The sequence below is a fragment of the Lissotriton vulgaris genome, chromosome 1_1 (assembly GCF_964263255.1).
Source record: "Lissotriton vulgaris chromosome 1_1, aLisVul1.2, whole genome shotgun sequence".
In the NCBI taxonomy this organism is placed as follows: Eukaryota; Metazoa; Chordata; class Amphibia; order Caudata; family Salamandridae; genus Lissotriton; species Lissotriton vulgaris.
In genome coordinates, this window is record NC_141685.1 from 2,090,726,889 (window position 1) to 2,090,747,562 (window position 20,674).

At 43.9% G+C, this 20,674-nt stretch overlaps 1 protein-coding gene across 1 annotated transcript in view; it reads left to right on the plus strand.

The window, feature by feature from the left end:
- Positions 1-20,674, plus strand: part of VWF (von Willebrand factor) — a 1,126,314-nt gene that overhangs the window by 670,737 nt on the left and 434,903 nt on the right. The window contains exon 34 of the mRNA XM_086921215.1: positions 6,272-6,449. Coding sequence (XP_086777341.1) covers positions 6,272-6,449 — 178 coding nt within the window. The remainder of the gene's footprint in view (positions 1-6,271; positions 6,450-20,674) is intronic.

Sequence of the window (20,674 nt, forward strand, 5' to 3'; positions counted from 1 at the left end):
CAACCCCCTCCTGAATCTTTCCCTGAGTCAGGGTGAGGTCCCGTCGGTGTGGAAACAGGCCATGGTTATTCCCCTTATTAAGAAGCCCGGTCTGGCCCCTGAGGTCTTAGCCAATTATAGACCTATTTCTCTGCTTCCTGCACTGGCTAAGACCCTGGAGAAGCACGTTCATAACGTCCTCTCCAATTTTTTGGAATCACACGACCTGTTACATTCCAACCAATCGGGCTTTCGCCCTAATCTTAGCACGGAGACGGCGCTTCTGGAGGTTATCCGAGGCTATCAAGGAGACGTTGGACGTGGGTGGCAGAGCCATGCTTATTATGCTGGACTTGTCGGCGGCCTTCGACACCGTCCCCCATGAAGATCTGCTGGTCAGACTCTATGAGATCGGTCTGAGGGGGACGGTGCTCAGCTGGTTTACTTCCTTCCTAGCTGGCCGTTGACAAACGGTCTGGGCCTCCTCTAGCTCTGCTGAGATGCCGCCATTGGGAGTCGGAGTCCCGCAGGGCTCGGTATTGAGCCCGACTCTTTTTAACATCTTTATGACCCCTCTGGCGGCTCTGGCCGAGTCTTTCGGGGCCCAGATCGTATCCTATGCAGATGACACCCAGCTGCTTTTTACCTGCCGGCAAGGAGAGGATTTTGATGGAGAGAGCATCCGTGAGTGCCTGAGTGCTGTTTTTAAGTGGCTCCAACTGAACAGCCTCAAGTGCAACTCTGACAAATCAGAGGTGCTCTTCTTCGGCTGTCAATCTGATCCAGACTGGCAGGTATGGTGGCCGGCTGATATGTCTCCTCCTGGGCGATCGTCTCAGCTCGCTAAGAACCTGGGGATCAAGATAGACAACGGTCTGACTCTAAGATCACAGGTCCTGGCCCTTACTGGCACCTGCTTTGGTCTGCTCCGTATGCTTCGGAAGTTCTTCCCTCTGCTCTCCGAGGACCACAGGAGGGTGACGGTACAGGCCTTGATTGGTTCACGTTTGGATTATTCAAACGTCTTATATCTTGGCCTGCCGGAATATCTCCTGCAACGTATGCAGGTGGTACAGAATGCGGCAGCGCGTGCCATTTTTGGCCTGCATAGGCGAACCAGAGTCTCTGGCTTATTGCAATCGCTTCACTGGCTGCCTATTTGCCAGAGGATAGCTTTTAAAGCCTTAAAGCTCCATCATAAGGCCTTTTATGCAACAGGGGCTAAATACCTGCAGAAGAGGTTCTTTGCCTATCGCCCTCTCCGATCGTTGAGATCTGAGTCTCTGTTCTTGGCCACTGTTCCTCGTGTGAGGAAGACACGCATGGGAGGTCGCTCCTTTAAGCTCCGGGCCACTCAACTCTATAACTCTTTGCCCCTGACTCTTCGTAGCACTTCTAATCTGCTGGCTTTTAGGAAGGGCCTGAAAACCTGGCTCCTTGCCTCTTAGATTTCTGCCCTACTGACCTGTTTTTAGCTGTTTGTTGTGTTTAGCGTTTTCAGCTTGTCAATAAAGCGCCGGGACACTCATTTGAGTAGCCGAGCGCTATAAAAGACACAAAATAACATAACATAACAAGTCTCCTGAGTAGACACACACCACCGTTCTATATTGATAGTATAGTAGTAATGTGAAAGTTGCCACTGTGAAACCACTTTTAAGTTTTTTTTAATATAATGCATTTCTGTACTGGCCATTAATGCCCTTTTATTGACCTGTATCAAACGATTGCCTCTTTGGTCAACATGATAGGGGACTGGATTTTTCCCGACTTTAGCCCACAATTTTTAACAGCGTATCATGAGGTGAATATATTTGTGAGAAATTGTGTTGATGGTTGAGGTGGTGTGAGCTCTTTTCAAGCAACAGCTACAGTCCTTGTCAGGGGGAAACCACAAAAAGTCACAACATTAACCTGTGCTTAACCCCCTGTTAGCTTGGCACAAAAGCAGTCAGGCTTACCTTAGAGGCAATGTGTAAAGTATTTATGCAGCCCTCAATCAGAAATAATGTGAAAACACAACCTACGAAAAATTCCACACCAATTCAGAAACAAATGAGTACATTTTAGCAAATTATTTGACTCCTAATAGCAGTATATATGAATTTTTAACTTTTAAAGTAGAAGAGTACCTAAAAGATCAAAGCACCAACTGCAGCCTTCAAGTCGAGCAGCGTGGGGCAAAGTCAAAAGTTATGGCTGACTGCGATGGAGCTCTGTCCAGATACACAAAGTGGATTGGCCTGGTCACTTCTTACCTACGAACTTAGAAGAAAAATGTCTATGAAGGAAAACTTCATCAGAGCAAGGAAACTGGCTGTGTTTTAGGATGAAGCATCATTTCAGGGGACCGCAAGACAAATACTGTGAAGATTTCTATATTCAGGCTTAGTCTCTAATATTGAAGTTGAATAACTCCAGCGGGAGGACCTGGCTTGGCAGTTCGGGCTGGACTGTTCCCACAAGGAACAGGGTCAAGATTGATTTGCATATGGCTGGGTCCAAACTGGGGTGATGTGGTGAGCAAAAGAATGATGGATTGCACCCAGATCCTTGTGACTGGGGGTGAATGTTTGCATTGTCCAGCATTTCATCCATCAATTGTTTCTTTTGCATATGTCGCCCTAAGATGGATGGGTATGCCCAGACGTGGGTCCCGTGCTCACTACACCACTAGATTCAAGCTAGCATGGCTGATGAAGGGTGATGCCCTGAAACTGGTCCCAGGATGCTGGTTTACAGTCCAGGGAAGACCTGGCTTGGCAGTTCGGGCTGGACTGTTCCCACAAGGAACAGGGTCAAGACTGATTTGCATATGGCTGGGTCCAAACTGGGGTGGTGTGGTGAGCAAAAGAATGATGGATTAAACCAAGGTCCTTGTGACTGGGGGTGAATATTTGCATTGTCCAGCATTCCGTCCATTAATTCATTTGCAAATGTCGCCCTAAGTGGGAAGAGTATGCCCAGATGTGGGTCCCGTGCTCACTACACCACTGGATTCAAACTAGCCTGCATTGTCCAGCATTCCATCCATCAATTGTTTCTTTTGCATATGTCGCCCTAAGATGGATGGGTATGCCCAGATGTGGGTCCCGTGCTCACTACACCACTCAATTCAAGCTAGCCTGGCTGATGAAGGGTGATGCCCTGAAGCTAGTACCAGGATGCCTGTTTCTGGTCCAGGGAGGACCTGACTTGGCAGTTCTGGCTGGACTGTTCCTACAAGGAACAGGGTCAAGACTGATTTGTACATGGCTGAGTCCAAACTGGGGTGGTGTGGTGAGCTAAAGAATGATGGATTAAACCCAGATCCTTGTGACTGGGGGTGAATGTTTGCATTGTCCAGCATTCAGTCCATCAATTGTTTCTTTTGCAATCTTTAAAAATGTGAGCATGTAAAACCGTAGTGTTCCTACTCAGGCCTAAATGTGACCATATTACACAATGGGGCAATGTGCTGCGATGCGATGTGGGTATTTGCGGAAGTTACAATCCACGTGATAGCTGCAATGCATGTTTTCCGCATTATGGTAGCGCCATGCGGCAGATTAGATGCGTCTGTTCAGCCGGATCCACAGAGGCTGGCAGAGCACCACAGGACCACTTCAATTGTCCAAGACTGGGGTTGCACCAATTGACAGGGTAGACTCACAGATGGCGGTGTCCAGGTCCAGGAGCAACGTTGTTAGAAGCCTGTTGTGTCCTGATGCCAGCCAAGTAGTCTTTGGAATCACTCTGTGGTTCTCGAGATGAAGGTACAGTCCTTTTCACCCGGGCAAGAGGTCAACATGTAAGCAAAGCAGGGCAACAGTCCAGCAGGACAGAAGGGCAGCAGTCAAGCAGAGTGGCAGTCCTTTAGCATTGGAGCTATCTAAAAACATTTAATAAGCTGTAATTAACAAATGGGAACAGATGACCAGTTTACGTTTGGTATCTTTGAATTGTAATGAAAAACCCTTTCTTATGGTGAAGTCAGATTTTAAATTACAATTTTGAAAATGTCACCTTTAGAAAGTTGGCATATTTCTGCCTTAGCCATTAGGTGCCTGTAGCCTGCACTTCTAAATGTTATCATTAGGAGCCCTTCTCCCTCTCCTATGTATTAATGGAAGATATTTTGGACTGAGTGAATAAGCGAAATATCTCTAATCCTTTTTGTAATACATCAAGTAAGAAAAAAGTAACCAATGGTGTAATCAAAATAAAAAGATTTCATGAGATTTATTCCTAGACTGAAAGAGTGGTCTTTAGAAATGAGCAATTAGTTACTCATTCTTCTATTAAGTGTTTGAATTATTGGGCAGTACTGGCATCTATTTTGTTGACTATATAATTGGCGTAGCCTTACTGCGCACAAGCCAAACCCTCGTTGTTGTCTACGACCTCCTATTCAGAGCCACAGGGACATAACAGGCTCCCAATCTCAGATCAATACAGATCCAGTTAGAGTCAACCCCAGACCCCCATGTGGTGCCCCTCAGGTCCTGGACCCATGGTGTGGTATCAGAGAGGCTGAATTGAGGTTTTTGGGTTCTTTGTGACGTAAACTGGCTCATTGGTGCCAAAACCTTGTCATTTCCTCAGCCCGGCAACACAAAGTTCTGTCAGCCTGACCCTTCATGTAACAGCATCATCCACTTGTGGGGAGCGCCACCGTGAAACTCTGACCCGACTGTCTGTGTTGTTGACAGGATCTTCTTGCTACAGCAAATGCTCCACGACACCTGGCTGGCTCTTTGTGCTACTTTGATGGACAAATCCAAAGCTTTCCTTGCTCCCTGCTGCCCTTTCCACTGTGAACAGAACTTTTGGCATTGGACTGAGAAGGGAATCCTTTTCAGCTGGACTAACCTGGTTCCTGTATCCGACCTGTGCTCCATCGCGGTCAGCCTGAACATGTGACTTTCACCCGGTCTCGCACAACCAAGTGGTGCTTTGGTGTTTTTGGCTCTATTTTTGCTAAATGTTTCAAATTTTATCTCTGGTTCTACTGATTGGATTTGCATCATTTTGGTCTAAATTTATTTATTATATTTTGTTATATTTTTCTAACTTGGTGTTGCTGTCGGATTTCTCTTATGTTTTGTTTTCACTTTACTACTGTTTGAAATAGTGCATAAATACTATACACATTGTCTTCAATTTAAGCCTGACTGCTCTGTGCCAAACATACCAGAGGGTTGAGCACAGGTTAATTTAGGGTTTGTTTGTGCCTCATCTTGACAAGGATTGTGTTCACTGCATGATTAAATGTTTCACTCCCTCAACCAGTAACCCAATGTCACATGTGGACCTATTGGCATTCCCAATCCTGTTATAGTTTGTAAAACAAAGCAAAACACCAAAATACTGAAAAACTAGACACATTTTTAACATGTTAATTCACAAACATCATATACAAAAATCGAAGTTTTCATTTTATTGGGAAGGTGTAACCTTTTCAAAATTTGGTTTTATGTCTAAAAGATACAATTTGCCTGGCTCTATCATAATGCTTTCTCTTCTTTGCTCTTGTTTTGTTGCTGCATCCAAGTTCTTCAACTGAAGCCACCAATTATCCATACCAGATTCAGTTTTTTGTTCTTGTGCTGGTCCCACTTATCAAGGATACACACTTAATTATTTTCCTCCAATTTCAAATTCCTTCACATTTACAGAGCATTTTAAAGTGCTCAAAACAGAATATATGCTTTATAAAGCTTCCTGCATATTTAATTTTATAAACAGTCATGGACTTTGAGGACGCACAGGGAACCTCATAAATCCCCAGATTAAAAACCCACTTTAATATGCAATTAGGTCACATAACAAAATAAGGTACAAATATGAAGGCATCATGCTTTTACAATTAGGTATGATTGTTAAATTAATGCCAACAATTACACTATTTATTGGTATCTGTGATTGGTTTGTATGTCACAGGTAAGCAGTTCAGAGCATACACACACACACACATACACAAGCATGTCCCTCTACATAAGTCCTAATTGTGTTTAGATGTTAGTAAAATGTACATTTCTATTATTGCACAGATTCCTACTGAAGTTTTTGTCTAAGAGTGGGCATCTTCCAAAATTAACTTTTTATAATATATATTATTGAACTCAAGTAGACCTGTGTGGAATGACACTTTATCAGAATTTCCACAAAATTCCCAAAATGTCTCAACATTTTTACATGACATTTCAAATATATTTTTCCTGTGGGAGGCTGGTTTATGCAGAACATATCTTGCTGAGAGACTTTTTAATGTTGTTGACATATATTCTTTCATTCTTTTTATTACCCTTAGCCTGGTGACAAATGGACATTATCTGATCAGTGTCATAGTGTGACTTGTTTGCAAGGTGGCCATACAATTCTTGAAAGCCACAAAGTCAACTGTGCGAAGATTCCTAAGCCTACCTGTCACAATAATCTCCCTGCTATAAAAGTTGAAGAAACGTGTGGCTGCAGATGGACTTGCCCTTGTAAGTATTACGGAGATTCTTAGGTAGATTTATTTACATTTACCTAGTTAGATCCCTTGAAGCTGTGAATCCTGAAAAGATATAGAATTCATTACTGCTGTAAATAATCTTTCATTTCAAACACTCACCACTGTTAGACGAGCAATGAGTTGAAGTCGAACATTGCACATTACTTAGCCTTATTTAAACTCTTCTATGGATCTTTTCTAATATTTGGTAATCCAGTCACACTTATTGTATTCATTAATCGATGATGCATAAAATGACATACATGCATTGCTACTACCAATTATGTCTCTGCTGTTCATCGTGGTGTGTTGACCCAAGAGTGATGGATTGAGGCAGAAGCTCTGATTAAATTAGTTTTGATAGGTGTATCAGTATTTATGCTTGACTCAATATATTAATATTTGGATCCCAATGCTGTATAGATACATCATATTTTAGCGAGTTCAGTATTGCACTTATGATTAAGTTTCACATATATTTCAACCGCCTGGGTTACCTTAATTGAGATCTACAGATCCACGTGTTCTATGATTCTACTAAATCCAAGAAACTGTTCTTTTGAAGACGTTTATTTCAACGAAGAAAACCACCGACATGTCAGCTAGACACCCAAGCATAAAATGACTTATCCAATACATTTTCGTGAATCACTACATTCTATGGCATGAGCTAGACTTCTACAAGCACAAAAACAGATGGGTTACAACAGATTTCTTTCGTTGTGGCAGCGGGTGGTGAGTGGTGATATGTCGGACTTTATTTTGGAGAGTTTCTCTTGAGTGAACTATGTTCTTTGTAGGTAATATAGTTGAATGAGCCATAGGTGAGACAAGATTGCCAGAGTACGGGGAACTATCTTTGGTTCTCTCCATTTGTCGTTGTCAAGCTCACCAATATCCATCTCCCAGCCAGATCTCAGTGGATTCATTGGCTCTTGGTTGTTAACAACTAGAGCACAGTATAATATTGAAATGCCATCTTCCACCTCCACAGAGCATGGGAACATGTAAGAAAAGACAGAGTACCTGCCCTAGAGGTTTTTAATGCCTAGACTAAAATGCCCAAATTCACCACCTCGCACATCCCCAAACTTTCAAGGCATACTCATACACAAAAATCATTCCCTTGAGACAATCCAAAAGATATCATTTGTTATTTACACTATACTTTAAAATACTACATTATTGTATTCTGTTAACTTCATATTTCAATCTCATCTAGTTGTTGACAGGGATGCATTAAAAACCCATGTGATATGGTACATGAGAAACCTAGTGTTTCCATCGTTGATTGGGATTCTAGGGGTTGAAGTCTGGGGTTGGCGGGGAGGTATATCATTTTAGGTTGCAGTGGTTCTAACACGTGTCTTAAGTAAAGGAATCTGAAAAACTGTGATTTATGCAGCTGGAATTCTCCGCATAAATCTGTGAATGATTTAATGGCATCTGTTATACCTGGCATCATTGGCGTGGGTTTCCCCTGCTTTTTTGACTTTGCCTCCTGGGTTTTTTCTGTGTGTTGGACTTCATTTTGCTGGTCTAGATGCTTTGGGCACTTTGCCACTGCTGTTCAGTGCCAAAGTACAAGTGTTGTCTTTGTCAATTGTTGTTATAGATTGGTGTTTCCATGATTGATTTATTTGGTCTGCTGTTAAGTCCCTAAGACAGTGCACTGTGTGTGCCCAGCGCCCACTTGCCTGGCCCTAACTATCCCTTTTCTTAAATGTTAGTCAACCCTAAGGTGACTAACATTTCCCCAAGGTACTCTTGTGGGAAAGGTACAGTGTATGTGAAAGGTAGGATATGCCCTGATGTGTCTGGCATGTCCTGATTGTGAAATACTGCCAATTTAGTTTTTCACTATAAAAGGCTATTATTTCCCCATAGGATAGAATGGGGAGTTTGCCCGTTACATCTTATGTGCATTACTGCCCATGGGAACAAGATAGGAAAATAAAGTTTGAAATGCCTGAACTCAGAATGTTAAGAGGCATTTTTAGTAAGGGGGATTTTTACATTCTGGGTTTGAAAATATCACTTTTAGAAAGTAGGTATTTTCTTGCCTAACCATCTAGTGTGCCTTTGCTAGGGTTGTGTATTGACTGTCTGGCTTTAGAGTTACAGGGGCTGGGGATGTGCATTCTGTTCAGACAGCCACTTGGGGGTTAGGTGTATCCTGCCTTTCCAGGGTGAATCGGGGCTGGGCTGAATAGACCTGAGTGGCATTCAGAGTAGGGGTGGAGATTTATTTCACACATGAATAGGCCTGGTCTGCCAAGGACAATGCTGTCTCCACCTCCTGGCAGAACGCTTCACCAGAGAGGACACAACTAGTTTTGGCTGGGAAAAGTGCTTTTCTGCCACAGAGAACAATGGACTTTGGATTATAAAAAGAGGGGCCCAGACCTAGACCTTTAGATCACTTCTGGGATATCAAGAGGAACCTTTGCCAAGGAGAAGAGCTGGGGAAACTGAGGAGGAATACTGCCCCTGTGATGTGCTGTTTGCTGTCTGGGGTTGGCCTGCAGTGTTTACTTGTTGCCAAAGAAAGGAGAAGGACTTTACTGTTTGCTGTGTTCCCTGCTTGAGGGCTTGAAATTGAGCTTGCGTCAAGTTCTGAAGTCTCAGGGTCACAAATACGACACTCCTAGTCCACCCTGAACTCCTTTGCTGGGGGTCCTGGCCTGCTGAGAGGTGCCTGCCAGTGTTCTTGATCTTCTGGAGGTTGTTGTGGGACTGGAAACTACAAGAACTGAAAATTGATGCATCGCCTGTTTCCGATGCATCGCTGCAGTGTGAGAAGAATTTTCCTACACATCGCCGCTGCCGAAGAATTGACGCAATGCCTGCTCGCGTCTGAAGTGTCTGCTGTGCAAGGAATCCTGAGCACCGACCTCCGGCTTTTGATATCACCGCATCGATTCTGATGCAGGCCCTGTTGGAGAAGAACCGACGCATCGAGGGGACGAGGGTCTTCACGCATCGCATCATACTGCATTGTCATGCATCGCATTGTATCATCAAGTCTTTCGCATCATTGAGGGATGCAGTAAGAAACCAACGCATCACCTCCCCACGCTGTAAGAAACCAACACATCACCTCCTCTCCAGTAAGGAACCAACGCACCATCTACCCTGCGCAGTAGTAACAAACTGACTCATCACCTTCCCCTGAGCATGGAACCGGCGCATCACCTACCCTGAGTGGAAGGAACCAACGTATCATCTTTCCTGCAACCCTTTTTGCTTGCATTTTGTGACGCATCCAAGGTACTTTGTGTAAAAGTGTCGCTTCCAACATTTTCTTGGAACAGAACTGTTTCTACCTTTTAAGAATCATATTTTAGTACTGTATTGTGGATTTCTGTTGTATGGTCTTGTTTTGGCTTAGATAAATGTTACTTATTTTTCTAAATTTGTGTGGTGTCCTTTTGTAGTGTTTTCACTGTAGTACTGTATGAGTTCACAAATGCTTTACACACTGCCCCGGAGATAAGCCTGTCTGCTCGTGTCAAACTACCAAGGAGGTGAGCAGGTGTTATTTTAGAAGTGTATCCCCCTTACATTGACTAGAAAGAAGGGTCCCTTCTTGGACAAAGGTACCTACCTTTGCCAACTAGAGACCCCTATTTCTAACAGCATCCATATCCCATAGAACTTTCATTAGAAAGATTCTGATTAAGTCAAGTCAATGACCCTCATGTTTGTCCAAAATCAATCACCTTTCCATATTGAGGTTTCCAATATGCATTGTTAGAACAAACAATGTGTGACAAACCTTTAAGCCATGCTGTAGCACCTCCATAGAAGGATCTGGAATTTTCTTAGGGATCTTTGTGTGGTATAATAGGTGTGTAGGATGTTTCCTGAAAATAATGTAGTTCCAATCTACATGCTAGGTTATCCTTGTCTCTGAACATCCAGTCATTGATAATTGTACGTTTGGCAATGCATTAATAGAATTGGGCATGTGCCATGCCAAGCTATCAATCGTACATGGCTTGTGTGCATTTAGCCCAACCTATTCTTTGTTCTTTACCAAACCACAAACATTTTAGAAGACTCTCAGTTTGTCGAAAAAAGATATTGGAAAAGAATGAGCAAAATTTTGCAGGACAAATGGGAATTTAGGTAGGGTGATCATTTTGAAAAGTGTTATCCTGCCTGTTAGGGTCAACAGAAGTGCAGTCCATTTGTGAATGCTTTGATCTAATTGTGTCAGTTGAGGGGAGATATTGAGATTCCATGTCTTGTGCAGGTGCGAAGCAGTATGAATATCTAGATATTTAACACTACCTGTGTGCATGGCATCTGGGGGGTCGCCATGGCATCTCTCCATCCAATCAGCATGTGCAACCAGAAGAGATTTATTCCAATTAACTTTCAAGCCCGCTGCACATGCATGAACATGCAGGATTTGCATAGTTCATTCATTCATAAAATTCTATTCGATCTTTCTACACAACATCATAAAAGTACATACAAATGAATAAAACCCACTAAGTAAAATCACATAAAAACAGACTTCAGATCCTGCCAAGGCAGCCCTTATCAAATTCATGGATACAGGCCCCCATTACTACGCGCTTAAATTCATACAAAGTGCATTAGGTTAAAAGTTATTAAAAGATTTGGAAACCATAAAGAATAAAAAAAGGACTACAAACTTCATTCTTGAGCCACATAGTTCCTCTTATTCATGCATGCCCACAGGAAAGATTCCACGGCGAAACAAGCCATCGGGTTCGGTAATGATTTCAGATAGTAAAGTGCTGCCCGACATGAATGAAAGTGGTTCCTCTTTAAAATAGGAATTATGAATTTCTTTCCTTCCCGGGCATACAAACTACAAAACAGTACCAAATGTAGCTCATTCTGAGGTGACTTAGAGTCACAAGGGCACCAAGACAGATTAGAATGTTTAAAACTTCTGGCCGGATACCACAGGATCAGAGGAATCATGTTCCATCGAAATCTCATCAAAATGAACTGATGAGCTGAGAACGAGACCTCAGCTACATAAGAGAACTGGTTATCTGACAGTGGCGGGGTCAGTTGATACATCCGAACCATCTGTGCTCGATAGTTCCTCTCTGTACGATTGTATTGGGGCTCCATCATAAAAGTCCCGACCAATCTATGCCTGGAAAATATCTTACACGAGTCGGGAACATTGAAGAGATGTCACAAACCTAAAGCATTAAATTCCCACTCAACATAATTTAACCATCCACTCTTGCTGTGGTTTTCCAAATTTTGCAGATCACTGAAAATCCTTTTTTTCAAGGGGACTGAATCCCTATGCCAAATTGAGAGCCACAGCAGAAGTGGGGCCATACGAATTGAGTCCATAATATACGGGAGACCCAATTCCAAATGGGTAACATAATTTGAGTAAGATTGTGGGAGTGAGGTCAATGATTTAAAAAATGTGTTTTTGATTGACTGGAGAATGTCTATGGGGACCATCCTGCATACCCCTGCCCCATAGGTCACAGCTGATGTTGTCTTAGCGTGATAGAGCTTTTTTAAAGGGTCAAGAGGTCGGGAGCCTAGCCTCCCATAAAATGATTTTAGTGCCGCCAAACTCCTTTCCATGACCAAACCCCTGCCAACCACCAAATGTGTCCAAGAAAGATTATTGTCGGACAGAACTCCCAGGTGGGGGAACGTGTTCACCACCTCAATTTTTGAAGAGCCCATGAAGAAGTAAGGGTTTTTTGTTTTTTTCCCTGCCCCAGCGATTAATATAAAGGACTTGGCCTGATTGAATTTCACGTCTAGGGTGTTCATGAAGGTCGCATACGCTGTGATAAGGCGTTGGAGGCCCAACCCATTCTGGAGAGCAGTACGACAACATCAGCGTAAGCCAACATAGGAATGCATTGGGAGTAAAAGATGGGGACCTCCAAATTTTCATTCATCAGCGCTTCCTCAACACCGTTTGTATAAATTGAAAAAAGAACCGGTGCGAGGATGCCGGCTTGCCTTACCCCTCTTAAGATGTTAAAGGGGCGAGATCAATCCTCCTAAACCAAACAGTTGCAGAGGCATGAGTATACAGCTTTCGGATGAAATCAATTGGGGGCTGCTCTACTCCCATCTCCGCCATAATATTCCAGAGCTTTGGGTGGGACACTCAGTCAAAGGCTGCGTCCATAAAGGCAAGTGCATAAAGGCAAGATATATCTTCCCACCCTTGGCTCTGGCATATTTGTCTAGTATAAGGGAGAGGTTCAGGCACTGGTCAACAGTGCCCTTCCCTTGTTGGAATCTGTATTGGGTCTGCATTAAACGATTCCTAACTCGGGCCCATGCTTCCCATCTAGACAGTAGGAGGCGACCCATTAACTTGGCTGTAGTGTCTATCAAAGATATTGGTATATAGTTTTTCGGAGTCCCCTTGTCTCTCTTTTTGTGAATGGGGACTATAACGCGCATCATCTTATTGAAAACAATTGTCAGCCCGGGGTTCCTAATCCTCCTTAATGAATTCTATGGGAGCTCCATCTGGACCAGGCGTTTTTCCCACTCTGCATGCGTCTAAGACACACTTTACTTCTGGGAGGGAGAACACTATTTTTTCCTGAGTAGAGGGGGCTGGTGAATTGTAGAGGGAGGCCAAAGACTCAGTGAGGGAGAAAATATTTGAATAATGTGCCACCCAATCCTCTTCGCCTACACGAGATTCTTAAGAGGGATCTATTTGCGTCTTAAAGTGAGGGGCATTAATTATATTCTATATTCTATTCTATTATATGCTATTATTCGCCGCCAACACCAATTCACATCGCTCGACTCCCTCAACCTAGCCGCTGCAGATAATTTAGTGATCAAACTTGATTCAGATCACACATCCTTGATCTGCGTGGTCGTTTATAGACCCCCTCAGATCATGCCTCTTTTCCCCATCACCTTGAGTGAACAGATAGCTAACTTAGCAACCAAATATGCCAATATTCTGCTTATCGGCGATTTCAATTATTGGTATGGCGACCAAGCTGGCGGCCCCCATTCACTTGAATTCACCAATCTTCTATCTAACTTTAACCTTAAACAACATATTTCCACACCTACTCACAATAAAGGCCATATACTGGACCATGTATGGACAACAACTCCGATCATCTCCGCATTACAGGTAGCCCCGTGTATATGGTCCGATCACTGTCTAGTTACATTTCACCTCACTCTGACTATCAGGACTAAATCCCCCCTGGTCGAGGGTGGGTCGGCTAGATCTTGGAAGTCCATTGATCTATCTGAATTTAATAACTTTCTGGCCGGATCGATACCCAATCCGGACCAGAACGTGGACCTATTGGACACTCAGATCTCCGGCTGGTTAAAAACAGCAAGTGATCAGTTTGCCCCTCTCAAAAAAATCAAAATAAACCGGAAGGCAGATGCCCATAAATGGTTCTCCCCCGAATTAAAGGAGATGAAACTATTACTCGGCCAAAAGGAAAGGAGATGGAGAGCTCGCTATGACCCTGGAGACAAACTCCTTTATAAATCAGAGCAGGCAAAATATAACATAGCAATTAAATCAGCCAAGAGAGATTACTTCTCCTCCAAGATCCTAACGTCCACAAATAAATCAAGAGAGATCTTCTCAATAGTGGATGAATTATCCAACCCTGATAGAGTGACATCTAAACCTACCCCTACACAGGAATTATGTGATAAATTAAATACATTTTTTATAGAAAAGATCATTACAATCAAAGCCAGTATTGTTTGCTCTTCATCAGCCGCGATTCTATCTGATTCCTTCACGAACAATCGTACCCTGGATAGTTTTCCAACGATCGATCACGAATCTCTTATCTCCTTGATGTCTAAGGTTAAATCGGGTTCTCCCAGAGACTGCTGTCCCCCTTATATATTGAGGGAAGTCTTCTCCACCATCCCCCAACCTGCTCTCTCCTTATTAAACTTATCACTCACCCAAGGCTGCGTCCCTAAATCATTCAAGGACGCTACAGTGGTCCCTCTGATTAAAAAGGTTGGTAGCGGTTCAGCTGACCCGTCCAATTATCGCCCCATCTCCTTGCTCCAATTTCTAGCCAAGGTCTTGGAGGCACATGTCGCTAAATCCATGTTCACCTTCATAGAAGAGTCTGGACACTTGGACCCCCACCAAGCAGGCTTCCATCCAGGCCATTCGACTGAGATGGTTATCTTGGCAGTGTTGGATGAGATTCGAAGGGAGGCTGACATTGGAACCCCCCAGGCCTTAGTCCTCTTAGATCTGTCAGCCGCGTTCGACACGGTGGACCACAAGATCTTGGTGGACCGTGTCGGACGGGCAGGCCTGCAGGGCAGGGCCTTGAGATGGGTTACCTCTTTTCTGGAAGATCGCTCACAGGCAGTTCGCCTGGCTAGCTTCACAGCTTCTGAGTTAAGCACCACATGTGGGGTCCCCCAGGGCTCTTCCCTGTCCCCACACCTGTTCAACATCTATCTACTCCCCTTGATCAAAGCCTTAAAACAGAGGAAAGTAAAAACATTCAATTATGCAGATGATCTGCAGCTCTCCTTTACAATAGATAATTCTATCGAATCTATAACCAACTTTCAGGACACTATGGTGTTCATCCGTCATTGGATGGATCATAACCATTTGAAGCTAAACCCTGGAAAGACGGAGGTACTGCTAATAGGAGACAGTCGTATCTCTTGGGGCCCTCACTATTGGCCGGCCGAACTGGGGCCCTTTCCTAAACCCTCCTCCTCTGTAAAAAGTTTAGGAGTGATTATTGATGGAGACCTGTCCCTTAACACCCAGGTGTGAGCAGTTGTTTCTAAATGTTTCTTCCAACTACGTAAAATCCAGAAGATACATCACCTGCTCACCCAGGCAGCACTGATACAAGCTGTGATTGGCCTAGTCCTGTCGCATTTAGATTATGCAAATTCAATCTATCTAGGCCTTCCCTCTTTTCAGATCAAGAGACTCCAGCTTGTGCAGAACCAGGCGGCACGTTTGATATATCAACATCCTAAGTGGCAATCGGCCAGACCTCTGATAAAAAAGCTTCACTGGCTCCCACTTCTCCAACGTGCCACCTTCAAAACCGCCTGTCTCACATACAAGTCCCTAAACTGTCACAGTCCTATGTTCATTAACAGCTTAATTGTGAGATATATCCCTTCCCGTGACCTCTGCTCTAAACATCAAAACTTGCTGGTCAGCACAAAGTTTAAACGCAAACGGCATGGTGGAAGCCGTTTTGGCTACCTGGCGCCACAACTTTGGAACTCACTCCCATTGGAGATCCGGTCCTGTCCCCATCTGCTCCAATTCAGAAAGCAGCTTAAGACATGTCTGTTTACACAGGCACATGAGTAATTCTCTCCCACTGCTACCATTTCAGATCAGGCTACTCAGTACAGTCTCAACAGCGCCATGAAACCTTGGTCAAAGTGCGCTTTACAAATTGGTTAAACATAAACATAAACATAAACATATATTCCAAAACTCTTTGGTATTGCCAGATTGTGAGGTCTCCTTTAATCTAACCCACATCTCCTCACTTAGAGACCTTTCCCTGAGCTTTCTTGTCTTTTTGAACTCCCTACGGAGAGATGCAATTATTATGGTGTCTCTGTGTTGAGTCTTAAGGGCTATTGCCAGGGCCTTTCTTAGTTTTGAGAACGTGGTGTCGAACCAGCCATTTGATTTTTTAGATTTGAAGCATGTTAATGCACTATTTATATTTTCTAAGATTTTAGTAAACCCAAACCTTATTTCCCGGGGGGAGATATTCGAATCCAGGCAGATTTCAATACTGGCAAGAGATTTGCTCACCAATACAGGGAGGAGTTTAGAACTTTAAATCTGAGCCCACTTCAGCTGGTAACCATTCCTTCTGGCTAAGAGTGGTGGAAAAGCAACCTGTTCGATGGGCCCCTCTCCCAGTACAGATAGAAACTCGCAAGTTAAAATGGCATACTCGCTAAAGGGAGTAATATGGGTATCAGCAATGGAGCAGGTTTCATTATAAGGATTTGATACCAGAATAAAGTCGATGGTAGTTTCCTGTTTGGACCGTCGGAAGGTTTTACGAAGGGTGTCCGTAGGGGAAGATTGTGTGTTCACAATCTCCAGATTCCTGACTGCCAGTATTTGAATAAGCCCATTACCGTAGGGACAGTGGGAAAAATTGAAAATCGGGATGCCCATAAGGTCCACCACGCCACATACTTTCTCGAAGCTATAATCACGGTATGCAACCGTTACAACGCAACTTTTACAACGCATACTGTTTCAACGCACACCATTACAACGCAGGATCCTTTACAACGAATGACATTACATATCAGAAGCTATTACAACGCATGCCATTACAATGTAAGTATCGGTAAGTATATCATTTTATTTAACCTTTTTTTATTACAAAAATATTAAATATAAATTAAATAAATTATTTAAAGTAATTTTATATATATTGTTTGGGTTTTGGGGTACAGGGGTATTTTTAGGGTTCAGGGCTAGGTTTGGGTTTTGGGGTACAGGGGTATTTTTAGGGTTCAGGGCTGAGTTTGGGTTTTGGGGTACAGGGGTATTTTTAGTGTTCAGGCCTGGGTTTGGGTTTTGGGGTACAGGGGTATTTTTAGGGTTCAGGGTTGGTTTTGGGTTTTGGGGTACAGGGGTATTTTCAGGGTTTTGGGGAACTGGGGTATTTTTAGGGTTCAGTTTTTAAATAAATAATTTAAATTTATTTTTAAAAAAATTTAATAATTTTATTATTTAATAATAATAGTTCTTCATTAATAATAGTTATTTTAAAAATAAACTTAAAGTAATTTTTTACCCTACACTATCCAGCACTTACCCTACTATTACACTCCCCTGGAGTTAGATTTTTATTTTTAAACACCTAAACTATTTTTTAAAATATATATATATATGTACAAATTAATTATTTTTAAATAATTTAATTGATTAAATTAATTACATTTTAATTAATTACATTTTTTATGAAATAATATACTTACCTATACTTACGTTGTAAAGGCATGCCTTGTAATAGCATCTGCTATGTAATGTCATGCGTTTTAAAGGCATTCGTTGTAAATGAATCTGCATTGTAAAAATTGCGTTGTAACGGTGTGCGTTGTAAATGTTTGCGATGTAACGTCATACATCCTATAATCACAGGAGTGAACATTAAAATCTCCCACCCATAAAACTTGTGCAGGTTCCCTTAACCTCAGTAATATGTCTTCCAGTTCCAGTTGTATGGAGATCCCACAAAAAGAGAAGCATGTCATCTACATATATAAACATGTGGTCTTCCAGCCAATTTATCATTTGAAAGCCCTCCACAATAGCATCAACTGGTGTGAGTCAGCCAGAGGCACTATTGTTTGGGCAAATAAGAGTGGGGACAGAAGGCAGCCCATCTCGATTGGAATGGCTTGAGAGGTTTCTGTCGCGAGTTCATCCCACGAGGCCTGCCCTGGCACCCCTGAAGATCCCAGACCAACCTCCTGCTGCCCATGAGCATGGTGATACCACAACAGCACAACAAGGTGGGCCCGGACAATGCCAAAGTCAAATCAAAGCCAAGCAAATTGCTAGAGGTCATGTGACCTGTCGATGTGCACCCAATTCCGACCCGAAAACCCAGCGACAGAATGGATCAACCGGCGCCAGCTGAAGATGAGCACAATGGCCGGGGCCATGCAACAGCAACTCCATCCCTGCAGATTTGTTCCTATTATAAGAACACAGCCCCAAATCACAGACACCAAGCTCCTACAAAAGATAAACTGTTTTAAACAACTATGAGCCCCAATATCTGCTGTACAATAAATGATGTCAAAGAACCCCTTTTTTTAAAGTTACTTCTCCAAAACAACTCCTATCAACGGACCCAAGCAGACTAAAAATTCCTCGCATCACCTACTAGGACCGGACAGGCAATCACATCTTGCCGTGTTGCACAGAGAACCCAGCCGACAACGCTCAACAATAGCACCCTGCACATCCATGAAAAGCACACCACTGAACCCATACAGAGCTTGGTAGCAAGATGACATTGACACCACATCACATACTGTGCCGATCAACATTCAAACCAAAGGCAGAACAATGAAATGTATGTGTCCTCCCTTCAAATAGGAGAGAAGGCCCTCTTGTGCTCACACTGCTCCCAAACCCTCGCCGTCCAGTCCACTCTGAGGGCGCAACCGCTGCCTCCCCCAGATGTCCAGAAATGGCAGCACAAGGGCTGCTCCCAGACCTTCTCCCACCTGTCCAATTATGGCAGTGCCGTACCAGAGGAGAGAAGTTCCGGTGGCCCGCTACCCAAGATGAAAACTAAGATAGCAGTGGAACATCTCTGCCTCAGAGGACCGCAACACGAGTGCATTCATTGGCACAGATTAAACGAGGAGCAAGTGTCCTTCCATTCCCGCCCACAACAGCTTAACCCAGAGAGGCATATACCACGTACACGACATTGACAAACATTGTGGGCATCGTGAACCTGCAAACATGCCTCTGCAAGGAAGCGTTGGTCCCCCATCTCTCCTCAGAATTCAAATCTGTTCTGCCAAACAAATGTCCACGGAAAGAGCAACAAACCTACTGACATAGCCAGTCAAAAATGCAGGAGAGGGGAAAGCCTTCTCGTGGCCATCCACCCAGCTGCGCCACCCCACCTCCAGACGAGAACAGTCACCGCCTGGCCTCCTGGCAGCCGGTGCAACTCCTCACCAGCCGATGCCGCCGGTCGAGCAACCTCCCAACCCCCCCAAAACGGCATCAAGGGCAGCAGAAAAGAGGCATCCATGTGGGTGAAGAGAGGTCCTTATACCTCATCCCGCCCACCCACTACCGGAAGTGCTGCTGCGCCCTGACCCCTCAAGGGGGGGTCCTACCACTAGACTGTCTTGTGTGCCCTCATGTGGCTCTAAGGCAGCCACCCTCTTATGAGGGTCCCCTTCGTGGACCACGGGCAGCAAACGTTCTAGCCCTGCAAACACCTTTTTTCAGCATCAACTTGTATTCATGACATCCTCCAGTCTGGTTTCTGGGATTAGCTCTGTTGGCGCCCAAAAGCAGCACTATTAAGAATTAGGTGCTAAAAACAGCACAAATCAGTAGGTGCATCCATAAATAGGTGAAGGCTAGGGGTTGGGTTTTTAGCACAGTCAGGAAGTGTGGCGCTCAGACTAGTATGGGTGGTCTTTTATGAGAACCTGAGTAGGTATGGTGCTGCCAGGTCGGGGGAATTACCTAATAACCCCTGGAGGTGTGTGAGTGGAAGGACCCACACTGGGAAATGAGCACAGTCCCGGGCACATGTAGCGGGGGTATACCAATAATGTGGAAGTCTTGTTCGAATGACAATTGCAGTGGTCGACACCAGTATAAAGTTAAAAAGTTATTTAATGAAGCAACGACTGACTTGAAACAAACAACCGGCCGACACTTGTTTCGTCACTAGGAGTGGTCCTGTGACTCTTCAGGGCTGTGTGGCGTTTGTAGGGATAAGGAGAGCAGGCCCCATAGAGCCGGTGATAATTCCAACCCGGCCGGGGGTGATAATTCCAACCCGGCCGGGGGATGTGCAGTGGAATCGAAAGAAAAGGAGTAGGCGGTGCTCCTCGTAGAAGCCCTGCACAATGTGCGTACATCATGAAGAATGGGGATGCGGGGGTAGAAGCTGCGGGCGTGTACTGTCCCGTAGTCTGTGGAAGTCGTGAGGCGGGTGCGCTGATCCGTGGGTGAACACGTCTATGCCCAAGGAATGTAAATGTAATAAGAAAGTCAAGTGTCTGGAGGAGGGCAAGGCTCAGGTGCCGGGTGGCGCAGGAGATGGGGAGCCAAGAGGAGAGTAGATGTGGTGATCCACAAGGCTAATGCGTGCCGGAAGGCGGATGCGCCTGCCGGGTGGTTTGGAGGATGCCGGAAGGCACTGGTACTGTGCTGTTTAGTTGACAATGACTTCTTGGTTATATATAAGATAATAAACATGCTTATAACACTTTTTTATAATAGCTTTTTAACATGCTGCCCAGTAGCCACACTGCTCTACAACATAGCTTAATTCTGAATTCTTTTAAGGTTCCAAAGGTGAGACATATTGCTATGCCAGTGCTTGTTTTATGTTGCTTTCCACTTTTTTACTTCTGCCACTCATTAGTAGTGGTTCCAGCATCTTGTTACTATTACACATCCTGGTATTTTTAAGCAAACAT